Below are 21854 nucleotides of genomic sequence, written 5' to 3'. Positions count from 1 at the left end.
ACTTACCAAACTAGCGACTAATGTCATGATATTAAAATAATTCAATAGAAAACAAATTATGAAGTTAAATCCTAGTAAATTCAATGTTAAAAAATAAAATTAAAAAAAATATATTTTTCTTAAAAAAAAAAAACAAAGCATTGTTTTCTTGATTAGTAATTTGAGAGGAGGTGAACATAGAATTAACTTCCTCGTTTAGTTTAGTTTTTTTTTTTTTAATATCAAGTAATTAATGTAGACTAAATAAAAATTTTGGGAATGTTTCATTGATAAGTTTTTTTTTAAAAAAAGAAAAATCTTTAAAAACCATCCTTTTTATGCGGAAAAGATGGAGATTGATATTGAAGTTATTATAAAATAATTTTCAAAATATAAAAACTAGAAGAAAATAATTATATTTAAAAAATATTTTTCAATTAATTTCTCTTGATATAAATTATTATATATATTTTAAATTGATTTTTTTATACATCGCATGTTTATGTAAAATCAAACGTGTGTTAGTAAATTGCCCCTTTCATTTAAAAAAAAACCCTAGCTAGTAGCTACATTACTAGTACTTGTTGAATAAGTTTTCAATATTTTTTTAAAGAGAAAAGAGAAAGAAAATGAAAAAAACAAAGCAAATATTTTCCATATCGACTTACATAAAGAAGAAATTAGCAAAATATCCAATATTATGCAAGTTTGAAATCATCTGTCCGTCTGTATGATTTCAAACACAGGTAAAGAGAGCCGCATCATTTTCCCTAGCAAATTTGAAGGTATTTTCTTAATGGATTTGGATGCGGTTGAATCAACCGACAGATAACAGTTTCATTATCAATTATTTGCAACTCACAGTACAGGTCAAAATGCTTTGAAATTATTCGAGATGCTCTGTTCTGCGCAAACAGGGGGATAAATTCGCTTGAAACACAGCTATCAACTTGAATTATGAATTGAATGCGATGATTAAGAGAGGTGGTCATCTATTTTTGTACACCCGTTACTGCTTTATGGCCACAATACGAGAGGAAAAAAAAACACCAGTCAAAAGATGCCAGGAGAGTTCATATTCTGAACCGTTCTTGAGATTAAGCTGCGGGAATCAAATTCCCAGAAACCAAATTACTATCTAGCAAGACTAGCTACATATTTTATGCCCAACAGAGAGATCAAATAGGCTGTACAAGTCTAATATCTTGCAAGAAGCTGCTGCTAGCTCTAATTTCGCCGAAAATCTGTCAAACTTTGTTTGACAGGTTATTCTTTTGTATAGATTCCTGTTTGGAAGCAGGATTCTATCCTGCTAAGTTGTTTCTTGAAAAATAATACTTGTTCATTCATGAAAGGAAAAAAAAAGCAGGCTAGAAACCAGATAATCTCATATATGATCTCTTCAAATCTTTCTTTTTTTGTTGCATTTTTTAGTAGTTGGTTCCGACTTTAGATGGATAGGTTCGCAGGGACTTTCAACGGGATTGGATGTGTCACAGTTTGAAACCATTAGTAGGGATTCTAAAAATCTGGAAAGAGACCTCCATTTCCTGAGGTTTCTTTACCTGCATAAAACTTTCACATCATGGCATCATGCTTTTTTGGCTTATCAATTTCCTTTTTTTAAAAAAAAAAAAACATGAAAGACAAGACATGTTCATACAATTATTGCCCCCATGTGTGCTGTCATTCTATTATAGGGAAACAGTGCTCCACTTGTTGATGCTGTTATATAGTTGGACTTGTTACAGTATGATATTAGACAGCAACTAGCGAGTTTGCCCGAACAATGCTTCAAGGGTTTTTTTTTTTTTTAAATTTAGATATGTGATAATTAAAATAAATATTACCCAACTTTACTAAAAGGTTTGGGAAACTTAATGTAGTTAACTTAGTCAGAATAATTTTTACATAATTTAATTTTAAATTGAATAAAAAGTTGCGTCAGAAAGTCTTTTTCCCCCCTATAAATTTCATCTCTTTTTTTTTCCTCATAACTTCATCCTTAAAGTGTTTTTTTATCGTCAGCTAGGTTGTTTTTAAATCGGCTAAATCAACTAGGTCATATTGATATAATTTTTATACTATTTAATTTTAAATTCATGTAAAACAAAAGGAAGTTAAATAAAAAATTTTCAAAATTAATTTGTTAATATGTGTTTAATAACATTGTCTGTTTGGGAATGTGATTGCTTTTCAAAGTGTTTTTCATTCCGAAATGCATCAAAATGATGTTTTATTATTTTTTAAAAATTATTTTTGAGATCAATGTATCAAAACGATCCAAAATATTAAAAAAATTAATTTTTAGCAAAAAACTTTTTTTGAAATTTTTAAAAACACGAATTGGCCCGCGTTTCCAAACTATCTCTAAATAATTCTTGAAAATTTTATCAAAACCTTGTTAACTAGTACAATGTTATGTTAACAAACTTCCAGTTTTTTTTTCTTTTTTAAAAAAGAGTTAAAGATAAGAACTCTTAAAAAGAGAGAGGACATGCGTGTTAATTAAGCCGATGGTTCATTTGTCGTTAGCAAACATTTTTATTATATCCGATGATGTTTTAAAATCTAAAATGTTTTAAAATATATATTTTAGAGGTAGAATTATGGATTAATTACATGTTCTAACAAGGTAGTCTATTATTTATTATTTATAAAACTTGTAGCTTGTTGTAAAAAACATGTAATATGCAAAGCAATCCTTTTTGGTGGGATTTGAAATCTCTTAGATGATAAAGTCAGTGAACTTTTTTAGCAAATGACTACAATAAATGAGGGAATGAGCGTTTATTCTTAAGAATAAAAGTGTTTGTTCTTTGAAATTAAAAAAAAATGTTTTTGTTGAGAAGAAAGATTGTGACCCTTTACCTGCATAGTTCAAGAGATATTTATAGCTCATGTATCTTATCTTGTTGCTTGAGTGGAGGGATTTAAAAGTTATTTTGCCTTGATAGTATTAATGAGAAATAAATACCTCTTACACATGTATTGACGAGAGAATATCTCTGACATAAATATTAACGAGAGACAAATATTTCTTACATGTTTATTAATGAAAGATAAAAGTGGTCAGACTCAAGTTACAAAGTCAAACCCAAATGGGGTTAGGACGCGCATTGAGTCCAAGATATATTAGGCATATGCTTAGCACTTGGGCTCAAGCGTATTGCCTGAACCTATATGGGGTGTTGAGCGTTGGATTGATGTTAGGGATTATACATGGCGCCAAAGCCCATAAGGCTCTTGGCACACACCTTGTGCCTAGACTCAGGCTCCACACATGAGTCAAAAAGGTGTTTGGTGTGGGCTCTATATTTAGGCTCGGGTATGCTGTTTGAGCCCAAAAGGCGTTGAGTGAGAACCCAATGCTTGTGCTCAAGCTCATTGTCAAACCCCTGTGCATTTGGAATCGGGCGTTGGGTTTGACACATTTCCAGACTCACATCTAGGTCTGGCAACATGTTCATTTGGGCTCGATTTGTAGCTATATCCAAAGGTGTTGAGTCTATAAATAAGCTAAATCCATATCATTTGGATCTGACATTCTATTCAGCTTAAAAATATCGAGAATGAACACAAGCCCAATTTATTTTTCAATGAATTATCACCATATCTTTTGACCTTCTAAACATGTACCAGGCTAATAATTCATTTTTTATAAAGTGCCAAAAAAATAAAATTACTGATGTATCAGTATCCATGTCAATACCTAGCACTGCGGAACCCTCTGTCCTGATCATTATGTATATTTTCTTTATACCTTTTCTTTTAAATGATTTAAACGAGCACAATATCTGGAAGTGATACAAGATGCTTAAGGGTTAAGACCAACACATGTTGGAGTTGACACTTGACAGCTTAATTAGAGTTCAACAAAGTCAAGCAGAACAAAGCTCTGTATACTCCACTTTCGTACGTTTGATTCCCAAGTGAGTATAAAAGGCAGACCACCTACATAAGTACCCATCAATAGATCGTCTATCTACTAGGTTTATTTGTATTAAATAATATATTTAATATTATTTTATTTATTAAAAGTAAAATAATATTTTCAATTTAATCTGTATATAATTTTTTATATTTAAATTAATTCAAGCATTTTAGAATAAACAAATTAATGAAATTTTCAAATTTTTTTATATTGTTTTTATATTAATCTAAATTAATTTAACACTTTGCACAACCTTCTTTTAGTCAAATCTTTCAAGCATAGCACAGGATCCCCTAACTTTCCTTGCTGCTTGACGCGACTGCCTTTGCAGCAATTAAAGAACATTTCAGCACGCCTCATGCCTGTGTTTCCACCTGCCTAACTCATTTCGACTCCAATGCTTTTTCTGCTAGCTTTTCCCTCACCTGGAAATGAAAAATTCTTTTCTAGATAGAGCTTCTATAATTAATCTTATTTCCGCAAAATTCTACAGAACCAAAGGAGGTCTTTCTCTTGTGCTGTGGATACTTCGGGAGAGTGAGAATTCTGCTGAATTTATTTTGGAAACTAAAACTATGTTCTACTACTCTCTAATTAATTCACGTTTCTTGTTTTGTATATATGTGTTTTTTTATCCCAGGACACTGGGACTGACACCTATAATTATTAGTGATTAACCAGCTCAATCTGCTACCAGCAGCTACCACGTATTGCATGCAACTTAGCTCATTACACCTGATCATGATCCTGTAACTTGAAGTTGTTCAGCGTATCTGTCACTTTCCTAAACTTTCAGCAATCCCACCTTTTATTGTGGGACTGATTATGTCCGTTGTTGCATAAAATTTACAGAAATTCGATTTGGTGTTGTTATAGATAGAAAATGCAGATTCTGCAATATATATCATCAACCTTTTCGGGCATGGGATCGGAGCAAGGGGTCTTTTTCACAGGCGATCACTTCCAAAGCATTGCCATGACTCATGACAGGAGGAGGGTATATAAAACTTTGCAGGCTACGGCAAGTGATTGCTGCTTAGCATCTAATTCACTGTTTCCATATCTATTTTGTTGTTTCTTTTCCAAGATATGTGCTTTTAGGTTCTCATCATAATTAAAGCAATGCATTTTCTCTAAGGATCGTCCTCTGGTATCCGAATTACTGGCACAAAATTGTTGGGGAATGTATTCATCTTGCCATTAATGAACCGATCGAAATCTGAATAACTTTGAAGGTCTCGATTTAAATTGCAGAAGCTCAGAGTAATCTGGCATATGAACATTACAAGTTCATGCCTATATGCATACGTTTCGCAAAGATGTTCACCCTAATGGAGGTAATTCCCTATACATTCATAAGAATTAATAGGCAGGCGTATAAAGGACGTGTCTCCTCTGTCTACAGGGATAGAACAGGACCAAGCTATCAAGTTTCCTTGCTATGCGCATGTGTTGTCCTCCACAACTACATCTTATCGACTTCAAACAGAACATTTTCATGGCAACGAGTACTTTTGAACAGTGCAAGTGTAAGGGGTATTGAATGCTAGATCTCCACGTACAAATGTTTTACCAAAGCTCCCTCTCTTAAAAATTAATCTAATCTTTGCCGATAACTATAAAAAAAAAATCATTTCAATCCAATAGCTTAAATAAAAATTTTAAGCTGTGTTGGTTTTCTAAAAGTGATTTTATAGAAATCATTTTTCAAATTTGTGTTTGTTTGTCATTAAAAAAGTTGGTCAACAAAAAACACTTTCCAGTCAAAGAAAAATTTAGCTTGATTTCCAGGAAAGTGTTTTTCTTTTATTTTGAGTGAAAAACACTTTCCGAAAGTTGTGAAAAGTTTAGAAATATCATATTATTTGCTGATTATATCAAATTTGATCCTCAAACTTTTGATTGCTATATATATTTTGTTTTGAATATTTGTTTTTCAATTTCATCCCTTAGAATTTAATTTTTATATTAATTTTGATCCTCATTTTTATAATTGTGTATTTGCTTTTTCCTTATCATTTTTTAATTGAAATTTTTTATCTATCAAATTTGGTACTCATTCTTTTAATTGTTACTTATTTTATTTGAAATAATTTATAAAATGTTAATTATTATTATTTTAATTTCTTCATCTTTCAATTTTTTTATTTTTTAGATTTGATCTCTATTATTTTTATTATTATTTATTTTATTTGAGATAATTTATGAAATTATTTTTTTTTCAATTTCATTCTCATTCAACTTTTTAATTTGTAAGATTTGTTCCTCATTATTTTAATAAACTTGAAAAAAATAAAACATTAATAAGTTATTTTCCAGCTCATTTTCCATGACATAACCAAACACTGAAAATTGTTTTCCAACTTATTTTCTATTATACTACCAAACATCGAAAAATAATTCACTTTCTCGAAATTTATTTTTCCGGAATTCACTTTCCAAAAAGATACTTTCCAGCAAACAAACAGGCCCTAATATATATAAAATTTATATTATTTTTTAACACATCCCCTTAAGTGAAAGTCTTAATATATATATATAATTTATATTATTTTCTAACATATCTTCTTAAGTGAAAGTCCCTTGAGCTTGAAACTTGCATATGTCCACACTACCTTATGCTTAATTTTTATCAAATAAATGGGGATGGTGATATTTGAACTTGTGACCGCTTAATCATCAAGACTCTGATACCATATCAATGAATCATCTCAACCCAATAACTTAAACTTTTAGATCCTAATATATAATTTATATTTAACAACAAGCATTCTTTTTTTCTATAATTGAAAACTACGGATCAAGAACAATGTAACCCTGTTAAAATAAAAAAATAACTCTCAGAGACATGTAAAGTATGAAGATAATTCTTTTTTTCTTTTTCTTCTTTTACCTTCCGTAGCATACATACAATTTTATAAGTAAATTTTTATTTGATTAGTGTTACAGGAAATAAAAAATAGACATGAAAGAAAAAAAAATTGGTTAAATATATAAAAACGCTATATGTCTTCAAAATAATTTTCATATTTTTAATATAAAAATACATAAAAATATCTCCCTTCTATTTTTTTTTTTCCCAAATCAGTAACCTACGTAATAATTATCAAAACACCCATTCCAGGACAGCATGTAAGAAAAAATAATTAAAATTCCGCCCATTAAAAGGTAAATTATGGGCTGAGAGAATTAATATAGCCCACAAGGATACTCATTTATGGGCCGGAAAGCCCAATCCTTCACTTGGATGATGGATCGGCCGGTCTTCTCCTCCTCTTCTATCGCTAATACATAAAAAGAAATAAGAAATGATATGTTACATTACAGTTCCCTGGCAACTGGCAACTGGCAACTCAAGGCTCCTGCCTCTTGCTCGGCTGCTACTTAAATTTTACCCTCAATAATCATTAAATTTAGATAGCTACTTCGCAGCTAGTCCCCAGATAAACCCTAGCTTCTCTTTCTATAATGCATTGCTCAAGTATCTCTCTCTTTCTCTATTACTCTGCTTTTCTTTTATGTCTTGTAGTTTCTTATCGATCTCTGTTTTATTTGTTTTTCCCGACAGTTTCCGGCGAGGTTCCGGGAGAGCCCGTCGTCTCGAAGAGGTCTGGGATTTTATACGAGAAGCGCTTAATCGAGAGACACATATCGGTATATTTTTCTTTACTCTTTTAGATTATTATTATTATTTTTTATCAATTTTAGGGTTTTAGCTTGTAGCTCGTTAGGGTTTTACTTTTTGGCTTCTTAGAGTACAGTTAGAGAAAAGACATTTTTATAATTGTCATGTGTTTTGCATAGCTTGAACGAACGAACGAGATGTTATGGTTTAAAAGTTTAATTAATGAAAATATTGAAGCTGCTTGTATTGGTTATTTTGTGTGTTTACTGAGGAAGTAGTAAAAATTGCGAAGGTTAGGGTTTGCAACCTTGAGGTGATGACAAAACTAGCCAGGATTTATTTAGGAAGTCAATTTTTTCGTGTCTTTCTAACTCTTTTTGAATGTGCAAGAACAAGTTCCTTGTTTGACAGATGGGAGGGAGGCATAGCTTTTTCTGCCTATGGTTGTCTTTTGCTCTCCAAATCTATAAAATCAAGCTTTACTTTGAACTGCATTGATCTTCAAAGTTTCTTTTCAGGAAATTTGGCATGATGTTTGATAAACCTTGTCTTGTCGGTGTTTATTTTCTAATCAGGAATATGGAAAATGCCCCATTACCGGGGAACCGCTTACCATGGATGATGTTGTTCCAGTCGAAACAGGAAAAGTATGTTTAGTTCTGGTCTTAGTTTCAATTGTCATTGAAGTCTTTTGTATCCCACTGCTGCAGTGTCAGCTGTTTCTATACCTGACTAGTTTGGTTGTTTCTATACTTGATTAGTTTTTTTTTGCTTTTGTTGTAGATTGTGAAGCCGAGAACTGTACAGACCGCAAGCATCCCTGGGATGCTTGGAATGTTCCAGAATGTATGTGTATCATCTCATATACTACCTTCATTGTCAAATTTCTGACTTCCAGCTTTTCTTGATAATATGGTGCGGTGTTAAGATTCATGTTGCTGTAAAGTTGTAAACTCTTGTATCAGCATTTCTTCATTTTTTACAAGATAATAAGGCTGCTCGGTCACATATATGAGAGGGATGCTTGCCCCCATCAAGTTCTCCTTGAATTATTACTACGACGCTGATAAGCCTCTATGCCTGATTCTATCAAAATGTTATGCTTTTTATCATTTATAGTATAGATAGTGTTCTTTCCAAATCTCTGGTAATAATCACTATACATCCTACCTGTGAAGCTTCCCTGGAGTTCATCCATGTGCAACTCCCATATTTGTTCTATTTGAATAGTTTTAGCTAAAATAATAGTAAATTGTTGGATAATTTTCATTGCAGCTGAGACTAAAAATCTTGATTTGGAAATAGATGTGCTCCTGTCAAAAGTTTAAAAAGAATTTTAACACTTGGATTTGCTAATCTACTTTATGTTTAGATGACTAAATATTTTCACTAGATAATCATTTAGTTCATTTAACCTGTTCATTAACCAGTTCTAATTATTTTGGTGACTCATGTAACCCACCCTTTAATGGGCTTATTCTGCTAATATTTTTGCTTTTGATTTTGCTTGTAAAGTCATTCTTGATCTAATTGCAGGAATGGGATGGCCTGATGTTGTCCAACTTTGCACTGGAGCAGCAATTACATACAGCAAGGCAAGAGCTAAGTCATGCATTATACCAGGTAATTGCCTCATCATTAGATGCTTGTTAGCATGCTCCTTGTTTGGCAGGGAACATATGGTATATCATCCTTCTATTTATGCTAACTATGAACGTTATTATGTATTTCTGCAAGTATTATTTTATTATCATTATTTAAGTATTGTTTTAACATAACTGTTGCTTACTTTTGTGCTTGCCGTCATTTGAGTCTTGTTTAGTTTACTAAGTTTGTTTTATTTGGAATTCATTGTTTCATCTTCACAATGACCATGAACCCTTAATCAGTGATTTTTGTGTTATCAACAGTGCATCAATGTTCTTTCTGATGCAGTGGATAAGGATTTTTACTTAAAATGGAATTTTCCTTTTCCTTCACTAACCTAGAAAGTTACAACATTGTCTGTTAACATGAAGCTCTATTTCAGTGAGATATCTATTGCTGTGATAGAGTGGTCCAGTTATTCTACCAAATTTGGAACTGCCTTCTTTCTGTAATGGATTTTGAACTATAGAAATTGCTGCCCATCAGCATTTTTGCAAAATTGTTATCATCTAAGACCCTTGAAGTTTTTGTTTTCAAATTTTTTGTACTCAACATTCTAGCTTTGTAGCTGATCCTAAAGTTTGTCTCATCTCTAGTTTCTCCTTGATGTCAGACCTACTTCTTTTTTTGGTTTTAAAAACAATGCAGGTTGGATTATTGAAATTATCACTTGCATACTTTACTGATCCAACTCATGGACTTTTATTGTTTTTTTTTGGCAGCATGATGCTGCTTGCCGTGTGATTGCAAGACTTAAAAAGGAAAGAGATGAAGCAAGGTCATTGCTTGCACAAGCAGAGAGGCAGGTACCCATGTTTACATCAGAAGCTGTTACAGCAAATGCTTCAGTTCTTAGCAATGGAAAACGAGGTTTTTCTCTTCTATCCTTCTTGGTTTTCTCAAGTTGCTTATCAACACGTCATTTAAAGCTTTGTTGATATCATAATAGCTGCCAAGGATGATGATTTGGCCCAACCTGGGAAGAGAATACGACCTGGAATTTCTGCTAGCATCATTACTGAGCTTACAGAATGTAATGCAGCTCTTTCGCAACAGCGTAAAAAGCGGCAGGTACTGATGCATTTTAATGTAGGAGTACTAAATTTCTGTTGGTAGATTGTGGATGTAGTTACATTACTTTGGCGTGACTAAGTTGTCAAAGTGTATCTCTTTGTGTGATTTATTTAAGAGGATAAGAAATGAATGAAGTTAAAGCCACTTCTTTTGTATGTGCTGCTTGATTGATCTGATATTCATCTTTCTTTTCCCCTTTTAATGGTTAGGTTCCTCCAACATTGGCTCCTATTGATGCTCTAGAGAGGTACACCCAACTTTCTAGCCATCCACTTCACAGAACTAGCAAGCCGGGCATCTTATCTATCGATATACAATATTCGAAGGTAGGAAAATCTGTAAAATTTGATCTGGTTGATGGATTTTATATACTCAGTAGGTTTATCTGTTTAGAAGATTTTTGTAAACAAATAGTTTCCCAGCTGCATTTAGGCATGTGCTGTTCTGTATTCTGAATGCCTTGGGAAATTTCCTGACTTTGTGTAACTATTCATTGCACATCCAATTTAGGCCACTTGCCATACAGTTGCTGTATTTGTGGTGTTCTTCTTCTGCACTTGAATATAATGTTTGAAAAATTGCTGCGTGTAGCGCATTTGACTATGATGTTGCAACATTTCCCCATAACTGCAGTTTATTGAGAAATGATTGATGAAAGCTATAAGTTAAACCGTAAATAATTATGAAACATTGACGTGGTTCCATGGTGGCTTATACATGTTTTCAGGAAAGCTTCTCTCATCTGGTTTTCCATGCTACTGTTCATGTTTTAGTATATGCCCAGTGTTTGTCTCATTAAAATACCAAACTTAGGGATTTGGTTTGTTTTTGCTCTTCTAATAACACACACTCTGTATCTTATGTTGGGAATGGGTGATAGGAGCTTGCTTTGAGTTTATATCATATAATTGTTGTCTAAGGTTAACAAATTTTTTAGATGTTTAGCAGTGGCATAACTAGCATTAATGAGCAAAATTGCTTTGCTTGCTGATTTGTGGTGATTGATGCACCATTTCTCTCTGGTCTTCAGGATATCATTGCTACTGGCGGGGCTGATGCAACTGCTGTAATCTTTGATCGGCCATCAGGGCAGATTGCATCTGCACTCAGTGGTCACTCAAAGAAGGTTGTTATTTTACTCATTTATTGCTGTACCTCAGTTTTTTAGTAAAACTTATGAATGATAACATCATTTTTATTGTAGGTAACCAGTGTGAAATTTGTGGGTGAGGGTGAATTTTTCTTAACTGGATCAGCAGATAAGGTAAGCACTGTTCAATTTGGTGGGTGTTAAACTTCTTGTTTACCATTGTTATAGTCTTTTCCCCCCTTTTTTGCTGATTGTGTTTTTTTCCTAATCATAGTCTGAACTGGCTTTACTCTACTTGGTTCAAGGAAGCTTGGCAAACCCACATAGAATATCACTCCCATCATCTCATCTTTATGTCCCAACATTCCTTTTTAGTGTGTCCCAAATTATTAGTTGATCTGTCAGTTGTAGTCCATGAATTACTCAACCTGAAAAAATCATGCTTTTTTATGAGAAACAAAAGCATTCAACTGAAAGGATTTAGATCATTGCAAATCTAGTACTGGAGTTAAGGTGCCATTTGCTGGAACTTTGCTGGAACTTCTAAAAGTATTGTAATATAATCTTTGTTATGTAGGATTTACTCATCAACATTCAACCGGTCTGTGGTTATAGGAAAACACTGAGGATTCTTTTAAAATAAAAGGTCAGAGTGGACCATGAGAATGTAAATGCAATATGCCCTTGTTCAAGGAAACAGTGATTTAGTATCATTTAGTGGTTGTGGATGTGGAAGCAATTGCTTGTATGGAATCAAATCTCCCATGAAGGAGGTCACTTGCATCATGGCCACGAATTTTATTTTGTAAAGGATTACATCATGAAACAATGTCCACTGTGATCTTCAAACTAGTTCTATTTGTAGCTATTATGAATCTTAAAGTTTACCTTATGATGAGACTGGACTTTTTGATAGGCCCTTCCTCTGATTCCTTTCCACTTCTTTTTCACCCATTAAAGAACTGAATTTCTGACATCTGGATCTTCTCATCCACAAGTATCCTTGCTTAAATTAGCGTTCGTAGGCATTCATCCAGGATTTAATTTGTTTTTAAAATGCTGCAGACAGTTCGAGTGTGGCAAGGATCTGAAGATGGGAACTATGATTGCAGACACATCCTGAAGGATCATACTGCGGAGGTAATTGCCTTTCAACCCACGTTGGTCCTTTTTCATAATCAATGACTGATTGTTAGCCTGATATTGGGATACAGATTCCGGATGTTGCTTCTGTTTTGATAAATCCAGGCATATTCTAGAGTGGATACTTCCTTTAATGAAGTGCAATGCTTAGGTTTATGTTAAAAAGGCAGAAGATAGATAACCTCCGCCAATGGGGCCTTTCTAGGCTACTTAAATAGCTTTTGAAACCTGTGCTTTGTGGCTGAATTTGGGTAAGCCTCGGGTAAATGCTGTTTTTCATGCCTGCATTTGAGGGGAGCTACAAGGAAATTCTCTAATGTGAGCTTGAGGCCTAGGACCCAAGCAAAATCCTGAGTCATGTACTGTACATTTTACGCTTGCCTTGTACACTGAATGAAATTTGCAAAGCTTATTTGAATTAAACGATCACAACTAATTTAAAACCATTGACCTAGAATTGAGTCGTTATGAGATCAATCAAATCAAGTTTATGGAAAGCATCTGGTTTTATTACAAGGCAGTGCTGTTCCCTGACCAGATTGTGCGGACTAAAAACACTCATGTATTTGCACACTTCTTGGTATCTTAATATTTTCTCAGCTTGGTTGTGATGTTGTACTGATTTTGTGCCATTTTTATGACATGATATTGATACGCGTGCAAATTCTGTCAGGTGCAAGCTGTCACTGTTCATGCCACAAATAACTACTTCGTGACTGCTTCTCTTGACAATACATGGTGCTTCTATGATCTCTCCTCTGGTTTATGCTTGACTCAGGTCTGCTCTCTCCTTCTTTGTGTACATGTGTGCTCATTTGTGTCTTGTGCACGTTCACAAAAGTAGTTATTTTCAATTTTTTCCCTCTATGTGAAATATGTAGGAAAGTTGATAGCAGAAAAGATATTGCCAAAATATAAAAATCTATCACCTGTTCTGAGATTTTCACTTTCATGACCGATTATTGTGTTTCATTTGATACAATGATCTGCAGATAGAATTCATGAAAGTTCAGGAGCAATTACCTTTACATTTTACCTAAATTCGAAGAATTGAATCCTTCTATCACATATTTGTGGTCTATTTCAATTATTTTGGTTTGCCAATAATAAGTTGAAAAGTTAACAGGGAATTGATGTTGAACTGCACATTATTCTCCATTTATGATGCCTTTTTTCATGCTCGAAAGCTCAAAAGAGGCACATTTAAAAAGTCACTAAGATCAGACTGAAAGTGAATGGTGAAGTAATGTTTTTGTATTGTGCAACTCTGGAGTATTTTTCCTGTACTATGGGGATTTTTCTTCAGGCTGTTATCAAATACTTCAGTTAAAATATCCTCTATTACACAAGGTTTCTAAATGTTTCAGTCAATCTTAATTTTCTAAACTTGCTTATAGTTTTTATTTCAATTTTCATGTTAAAATTTCATTGTGTCAGTTGGATCTGGTTCTAGGCAAACTATACATGGATGTTTAATTTTGCAGGTTGCTGACACCTCCAAAACTGATGGCTATACATCTGCTGCCTTTCATCCTGATGGTCTCATCCTTGGAACAGGCACTTCAGAAGCAGTTGTTAAAATTTGGGATGTCAAAAGTCAGGTACACGTGTCACTATCAAAATTGTTGTGTTTATTGCTTTTTCAGAGTGCAGCATGTGGAGGCCAGATGTGCACAAAATAGAACCTTTGTCTGTTGGTTTAATTAAAACTATTTGAAGTTTTACTTCTTTTGCATTCTTTGTTTATATGCAGGCAAATGTTGCAAAATTTGAAGGCCATGTTGGACCTGTGACAGCAATAACTTTCTCAGAAAATGGATACTTTCTGGCTGTAAGTATCTTTTTATTTTTCCGAACAACACATGCTGTGATGGATGATCTGATTTAATGTTTGTACTGGACAGACTGCTGCCCATGATAGTGTTAAGCTGTGGGATCTGAGGAAATTGAAAAACTTCCGGACGCTCAATCTCTATGATTCTGACACACCTACAAACTCTGGTGTGTGTTACTATGGTGATACTTTTCCTTATGTATATGTGTATGCCTTCATGGCTAGTGGCAACATCTTGTTGGCTATAGTTCCTATGATTTTCAAGCTTTTATGGTACCCCCTGGTCAACCTGCTTCCCACTACCTAACAAGTCATACTTGCTATGATGAATTCTGTGTGTTAAGTGGTTTTAAAAACTTCAAGCTTGGCTATATTTCTTTCTTTTATTTTTTGAGGCTTTGTTTTTTTATTGCACTCTCAAATTCTAGGGTGGGCAATCTTGTTCTACAGCAATATGGATGTTTTTTTATTCTTCTGTGGGAAGATGTGATGTTCTTTTTTATTATTGCAGTGGAGTTCGACCACAGTGGATCTTACCTTGGAATTTCAGGATCAGATATAAGGTTCAGTCTCCAAATATTTAGTCATTTTCAACAGATTTTAAGAATTTGTTTGTCTGAAGTTGGATTACAGCTCTACTTTTTTGCCTATTCACAAAAATGTTTGGGCTGTGCAAACGTTTTTCTGATAACGCTAAGAAATTTTCTCCTTGTCGGAAAAGCTGTTACCATATCTTTTTCTTCTTTTTTTGGAAAAATTCTGTAAATTATTAGAAACGTTTTTCCCATCCGATTTTGTGTCATGTACTTGTGCAGAGTTTACCAAGTTGGCAGTGTTAAAGCAGATTGGAATTGTATCAAAACTCTTCCTGATTTGTCTGGCACAGGTTTTATCCTTCTCTTGTCTGTTATTGTTTGTTGCTTCCCACCTTTGTTGGAGGAATTGACAGATGCTCTACTATTCTGTGTTTGGTTGCAGGAAGAGCAACTTGTGTAAAATTTGGTCCTGAATCAAATTACATAGCTGTGGGATCGATGGATCACAACCTCCGGATATTTGGCTTGCCTGAGGATGAAGCTCCAGTGGAATCATAATGAAGGTACCAACATGGAAAGTTGAGCCTATGGATTTCTGCAGTTGCTGCCATAGCTTTTATTGGGGGCGGGTGCAGCAAAACGATAGAACAAAGAGTTTACTCATGTGGTGCCAACACTTGATGCAGTTTTCAGGCCTGGAATATGCTTTGGCGCAGGGCGGTTGTCCTGGGATTGAAGAACTTAAATTTGACCAGCTACTACCAGTCTTTTTGTATTTGTTATATCATTGGAACTTCCAGAAGAAGATGTTAATCTACACGGTGAGGTGTTGTGTACTGGGGCACACTTGATAATTGTCAAGCGCTCTTCTTAAAGGGATAACCAGTTGAGATCTGTATTTCATCACTGTAGTGAAATGTTGTTTGATGTGATTGCAATTGCCATGCTAATTAATGCACCATGGTTCAGGTGGCTGGGTATGTTGACAAGCACAACCTAGGCCGGTGTTATAAAAACCTCTGTTATGGTCGCCTGCGTTGGCTCTTGATTCATGTCAAAGGAGCTTACCTTGAGCCGCTGGTGACAGTTCCTTTTCTGCCACTGAAATAAAACTAAACGCTGATAGATGCATGCGGAGATCATAGCTCAGCGATGCAAAGGGTGTGTTCAAACAAGTATCCATACCATTCTGAACTGGGAGCGTTGAGAACGATATAGTTTCTCACTGTGCCCATTTTAGTGGTGGATCTCACCGCTGGATGTTATTCCGGCCATTAGCTCAACATGCAAGGTTGGCAATGCTCTTTGAGAAGAAACGTTTGGTGATTCTGGTCGATCTTGATCCCATCCTCCCTTTTTAGAGCGTTCATGAAACCCAAGTTAATTGAACCTGCCATGCCCGTATTCTGTGTTTATATCCCTGTTTATTCAGAAAGAAACTAGCCACGCAACTCCTTCCTATGAAGTCCCTCCGTTTCCAGCTCAACAGATTTCAGACCAGGATGTCCAGGTTGAAATTCCAAACGAAGCTGTTGAGATATATTAACCATTATAGTTTTTTTTTTCTGATGTGTAAATAAATAATAGCTCCCAAAGCTCCTGTTGCTTCTTGCTAACCACCCGTAACTAGCCAGATATACACACAGGTTTACAATGTATTTGATGAAATGGTCTCAAGTCAGAAGACCGGATTACCATGGCTTTATTCAAATAAATCAGAATTCAAATCTAAAATTTTACCAGGGTCAATTCTCTGCATAAATGGAGTACTCCATGATCCAAAGAATAAAGAATGAAATCACAAACTAATCAAAGGCGACAAAACAAGAAGCTTCCATATCTTGCCTAGCATCATCAGGCAAGGTATTTTGATGCATGTGTGAACCCCCAGAGCTGCAACAAGAATATATCGTCGTTATGGGGAGAAAAAAGGATCTCAGAAGTTGAAATGGTAGCTATTCCTATGATGCTTAAAATTTGTCAACAGATGCTTCCAATAACATATATCATATATCCAACTTTGATTTCACCTGCTCAAGCCTCCAGGTTCAAGCAATCCGAAATTGTGAGACGATTAAAATCTTATCCTAGGAGATCTAACATCAGTGCTCTCAATTAACTTACTATCAACTACACCAACACCAATGCCATCCATAGAGCTAAGGTAGGCCCAAATATGGTAAAAGTGCACAAGAATACAGCACAGTATCCAAACTTTCAGCTGTTTTTAAGAGAATATAGAAGGGATTTGGTGGTTTGCTTTTAGTCTAGTTACGAAAGCAGAAGCCTTATATATTAATTATTCACTCACAAACCATGACATGCTGGAGACAGCCTTAACCTATGCAGCCAGAGAGTGACAAGCATTCAAATGAAAGGTGAGAAACAAGTGGCTCTGAGCGGGTTCGATGAAGTTGCAAGGAAATAAGCCCATGTTTACCTTTTCACTTGTCAACCACGAAACTGTTCGGGATTCAGACAGTAACTCAAAAAAAAATTAACAAAACGGAACAAAAATTGCCAAAGTTGCCAAGGACAGTTAAAAACAGTTAGATTACCTCAACATTCTTTAACTCAAACTCTGGGTTATGGGCCAGGCACAAGTTACCAAACGTTTGACAAGGTCCACTAGTTCCATTCAACCTTTTCCAAGATTAAAAAAAAAGGGGTTATGTAAAGAAACAAACACTAAAACTTTTGCAGCAAATGGAGAGTATTTCAAAGAGGAATTAATAGAAAAGGAACTCACAGATCTCCATCCATGCACAAGGCAAAGTTGCCACCACCTCCAAGTGCTAGTATGTCATTCAAGCACAAGTAGTAATATCTGTTGGCACCTATTTACATAAATGAACAACGGGATCAGCTCAAATTTTATGGTTTTTCAATCTTAATGGTATCTCTCTGAAACAAAAGATAGCAAACTCTAACGTTAGAGAGAATTAATAGTAAAATTGCACATCAAATTCCCAAAGAGCAGCTTTCTGTCCATCAAGAAAGCAACCATCAATTATAATTTCCATTAGATTTATAATTAATAAACTTGTTGATTTATTATGTTTTGCACTAGCAGAAAAAAGGGCTGCAGACAGCAGACCTCAAAATGCTCTCTTTGAAAATGGTATATTTAATTGAGCGGGGGCTCATCACTGTTATTGTTTTAATTTGATCCCAAGGCCTGGTTGATTACAATACAAACTACTTAGGAAGCTTGAATATTTCTGGCTTGTAATTCCTAAGGTCACCTAAATAATTATCATTCACCACTCAAACATCCCACAAATTCAGCAGACAGACTCTTTCTTAATATTTACACACAGGATACTCAAAGTACCAAAGTTTCATTGAAAAAACATGGATGTCTAAAAAGCATGGTTTTTTTTTTTTACATAAGAACACCCCTCCCAGACCATGTATACGTTTCTCAGCATGCACTGGCTTCAACTATTATTGACATCTCAGCACCGTGCAACAAAGTTTCCTCAATTCTCTTTGTAAGAGACTGATCAAATCATCATTTGATATACAAACTAACCAAATATGAATGTTGATGATACCCGGAACATGATAGCAGTTTCATTTATCAAGTTGCTAGATGTGTGTATAATGAAGTTATTATTTGCATTAATCTGGAAAGAAATGAAGTGCGTAAAAGTGCTCACCAGTTGGTCTAAATATCCTTGGTTCACCATAAATGGTTGTAAATACAAATGATTGGTTTGTCCCCTGTCACAAGTATCGGAAAATGGTAAGAGTGTTCAAGGAACTGTTTGAAATTTGAATGTAGAAAAAAGCAGGGACGACAACACCCTACCATGTAAATTGTAAATCAATACAGTAAAGACAAGGTTACCTGATATTTTCTCTTGGCAGTAGGTTTCAATGGACATTCTAGCAGCCCACCAAACACAGCACCTTGTCTATCACCGGTAATCTATAAGTAGCAGAAAACAAGTTTAAACCAGTTGAAAAACGACTAAAATGATGAACCCTTGCCATATGGAATTTGTCAGAACATAGCAGCAAAAAAAATGACATACCAGCAAACAAGGACCAGAAACAGCAGCACTCTTGCGAATAAGTGTATGAAGTGATATGCCATGCTTCAACGTACTGCCCTTCATTCGAAATCATCAACAAAAAAAATCAAGATTGAAATGGAAGAACAGCTGTGCAGCAGCACAAAAGGCTGCGGGTTTATTAGCAAAAACCTTACCTGTACAGCAAGGTCCACTGGCATCCCTTCACAATATTAGGAAGGGATGAGAGCAAGAACTCATACAGCTCTGAGGAAATAAAAGTGGACTCATCCATGAGACAGGGAAAAGGCTTTCGTGGAGTCTGATTATTTGCTTCTTCAAATAAATCACTATCACTACTGCTCCTTGCAGGGGCAGCATCATCATTACCGTCATGACTTTTAACAGTTTGATTGTTTTCAAAAGCTGCATTGTATTCTTTGTCGTCTTTACAAGATTTTTGGAATTCCTCTGTCTCGCATATTGTGCTGCATTCATGATACCTATCTGAGTATTCTTCTCGCTGTTCAAGATCTTTACCGTTCCATCTAACAGGAAGTGATTGAATTGGTTTTAACTCATCCTGGTGCTTGTTCGATCTAGACCCGACAAAGCTTAGTGAAGGGATGGCGAAGGGAAAATATGAAGATGATTTTTCCCCTTTAGAGCACGGCCTGGCCTACACATTCAAAAATCTTGCGTCACAAACAGAACCAATAAAAATTAACAAGTATAAAGAGCCCAAAAACAAAGCAATTACCTTCTCCTTACAAATTCTAAAATCCGTAAAAATTCAAAGCTACAGGAGTTGGTTTCGATAAAGTTTTGATTTTTTCTGGTACAAGCAGTGAAAGTATAAGAACCCATGTTTATTTTTGCCTTCTTTTCTCGTATTCTCTTAGCTACCAAGAAGAGTTTTCAGTATTTTGTTATGTTTTTTCAGCTACCAAACAATGGATCCAGCCAGCACCAAAAACAGAATTCATAAAAATCTAAAACCAAATCTGAATTCCTTTTGTTGTCCAGGATGTTGAGGTTTCTATATCCAAACTGAAACAATCAAAATCAACAAAAGCGATTCAAGTGCCCAGCTACGCTGTATAAAAACAACCAGATCTAACATTCTACTACAGGGAACGAAGGGAAGAAGAAGAAGAAGAAAACCCATCAAAACAATAGAAATAAAAAGCAGGAAATCATAAAAGGAAGGTTAAATTACCTGAGAATTATCAGGAGAAGAAGAATTGGGTGAACCGGCAAAGAGACGAGATAGTTGATTTGAGACTTTTTCTTTAAACGCACTCATTCTTTTATATTAAATGATTTCTTCAGTTCGCAGTGAAGAAGATTTAACAACTGCAGGCGCGAATAGTATCTTCTCTAAAAACAAATTGCAATTAACGTTTTGTGTTCGCAGCTTTTTAAGGTTTGTGTTTTTTCCTTTTCGTGTTGGTTCTCACACAAGCATAGGGAGAGGAAAGATCGTCGGTGGAAAGGGAGGAGTGGACAATTTTACTTGCGTTTGCCTTCTCGACCCTCGACACCTCGCAAGGAGTTAGCTATTTTGTCTCTCTCCCTTCCCTTTTTAACGTAAAATAATTAAATTGTTGTAACTATAGTTTTTAGATTCAACCCGGTTTAAAATCTAGGGTCTGAATTTTAATCAGGTTGTCGAGTTTTGACTGGATTACTAAGTTACTTAAATTAGTTTTTTTAAAAATCAACATGATTTTATTTTAGTAAAAAAAAAAACAAAAATCAACGGGTTGCAACCAGGATTTTGATCGGATATTGCCGGGTCAATTGGGTCACACCGGGTTTTTTCTTTTTTTATTTTTTATTCAACCCGGCCCGGTTCCAGCCCTGAATTAGCCGGATTCCAGATCAACCTGGCAAGTCGGATCGAATTTCAAAACTATAATAATAACCTTTCGTCAAATAACCAAACAATATTATTTTTTATATATAAAAACAAAATAAGAGGTTTAAGTTTCATAAAAGCTACAAAATATTATAAAATAAGCATAATGAATTTATATTTAATTTTAAAAATAAATTTTCTCTTAAAAAAACAAAATTTACAATAAATAAAAAGATATGATATAACTAAAGTTATTTTTAAAATTAATGAAAAACCTATAAAAATCAAATAACAAAATAACAAAACTTAATTTTTAATTAAATAAATATTGAAAAAAACTTTAATAAGGAAATAATTACTTTTGTGTGCTATTTGAATGTTGCATGATTTGTTTTTCTTTTTTAATCTATGTATCTTAGAATCTTCATTCGACGCGTATAACACTTCTTTTTGAAGACTTTTAGTAAGAAAAAATTCTCAATGAACCATACATAACTCTCTCTTTGAAACTTTCTAGAACGTGTTTGGTTTTGCTGGTGGTGATTGTGCTTATGGTTTTTAAAAAATAATTTTATAAAAAGTGTTTTTAGTAAATAAATTTATAATATTTTTTTTAATTTAATATAATTAATGAAAATAATTTAAATAGAAAGTGAGTATTTAAAAATATTATATTTACATCTACACTTAGCACTATACATGTTGTTTTATGCTTTTTTTTTTTTAATTATTATCTTCTGTTATATCAGACATAAATTGCTAGCATAGGTTTGAACTTGGATATCAAAACAAATAATAAAGTTTAATTCTCAATCAAACATAATATTAATTGATAAAATTAAAAAAAATTCAATTAAAAAAAGACAGAAAATGAGTCAGTTGGGTTAACCCGCCAAACCGACGACCCGGATTATTAGACAAGGACAAACCCAATAAAAAACAAGTTCAATGTTGAAAGATCCATAATCCAGGTCATAAAAACGATAAAACCTCTTAGAAAGAAAATAAAAAAAACAATTTGATTTAATTATGGTTAAAATGTTAAAACCCGTGATCTTGATCATGAAACCAATGTATTCTCATAAAAAGTAAATCAAAATAAATTATTAAGC

At 34.1% G+C, this 21854-nt stretch overlaps 2 protein-coding genes across 4 annotated transcripts; one reads left to right on the top strand and one right to left on the bottom strand.

The window, feature by feature from the left end:
- Nucleotides 1-7225: 7225 nt before the first annotated feature.
- LOC7459990 (pre-mRNA-processing factor 19 homolog 2) lies at nucleotides 7226-15794 on the top strand. Of its 2 annotated transcripts, XM_024610476.2 has the most exons (19): nucleotides 7226-7394; nucleotides 7482-7567; nucleotides 8114-8185; nucleotides 8322-8384; nucleotides 9075-9161; nucleotides 9908-10055; nucleotides 10135-10256; nucleotides 10469-10585; nucleotides 11290-11385; nucleotides 11464-11523; nucleotides 12415-12489; nucleotides 13166-13270; nucleotides 13977-14093; nucleotides 14246-14323; nucleotides 14397-14493; nucleotides 14838-14889; nucleotides 15142-15212; nucleotides 15305-15425; nucleotides 15549-15794. In XM_024610476.2, the coding sequence occupies exons 1-18, from the start codon at nucleotides 7382-7384 to the stop codon at nucleotides 15418-15420; spliced, it is 1575 nt and encodes a 524-aa protein (XP_024466244.2). In that variant the 5' UTR covers nucleotides 7226-7381; the 3' UTR covers nucleotides 15421-15425; nucleotides 15549-15794. The 2 variants fall into 2 exon arrangements, with proteins under 2 accessions (XP_024466244.2, XP_002314503.4); XM_002314467.4 differs by having other exon boundaries at nucleotides 15305-15794.
- Nucleotides 15795-16520: 726 nt separating this feature from the next.
- On the bottom strand, nucleotides 16521-20450 carry LOC7475420 (uncharacterized). Of its 2 annotated transcripts, XM_024610477.2 has the most exons (9): nucleotides 20101-20450; nucleotides 19642-19931; nucleotides 19079-19555; nucleotides 18903-18975; nucleotides 18716-18796; nucleotides 18525-18588; nucleotides 17612-17699; nucleotides 17421-17505; nucleotides 16521-16755 (listed from the first exon to the last, which is right to left on the bottom strand). In XM_024610477.2, exons 2-9 carry the CDS (start codon nucleotides 19746-19748, stop codon nucleotides 16717-16719), a joined length of 1014 nt encoding a protein of 337 aa, XP_024466245.1. In that variant the 5' UTR covers nucleotides 19749-19931; nucleotides 20101-20450; the 3' UTR covers nucleotides 16521-16716. The 2 variants fall into 2 exon arrangements, with proteins under 2 accessions (XP_024466245.1, XP_002315588.2); XM_002315552.4 differs by lacking the exon at nucleotides 19642-19931 and having other exon boundaries at nucleotides 19079-19560; nucleotides 20101-20449.
- Nucleotides 20451-21854: the final 1404 nt, after the last annotated feature.

Source organism: Populus trichocarpa, chromosome 10, assembly GCF_000002775.5.
Source record: "Populus trichocarpa isolate Nisqually-1 chromosome 10, P.trichocarpa_v4.1, whole genome shotgun sequence".
Classification (NCBI taxonomy): Eukaryota; Viridiplantae; Streptophyta; class Magnoliopsida; order Malpighiales; family Salicaceae; genus Populus; species Populus trichocarpa.
This window is presented reverse-complemented; position numbering and strand designations above follow the sequence as displayed.

Coding starts and splice junctions, on each gene's coding strand:
- LOC7459990 (XM_024610476.2), top strand. Junction 7,568..8,113: donor TAATCGAGAGACACATATCG/GTATATTTTTCT, acceptor TTTTCTAATCAG/GAATATGGAAAATGCCCCAT. Junction 13,271..13,976: donor CTGGTTTATGCTTGACTCAG/GTCTGCTCTCTC, acceptor TTAATTTTGCAG/GTTGCTGACACCTCCAAAAC.
- LOC7475420 (XM_024610477.2), bottom strand. CDS start 19,748: ATGGGTTCTTATACTTTCACTGCTTGTACCAGAAAAAATCAAAACTTT. Junction 18,976..19,078: donor CAGTGGACCTTGCTGTACAG/GTAAGGTTTTTG, acceptor AATGAAGGGCAG/TACGTTGAAGCATGGCATAT. Junction 16,756..17,420: donor TTGAGTTAAAGAATGTTGAG/GTAATCTAACTG, acceptor TTCTTGTTGCAG/CTCTGGGGGTTCACACATGC.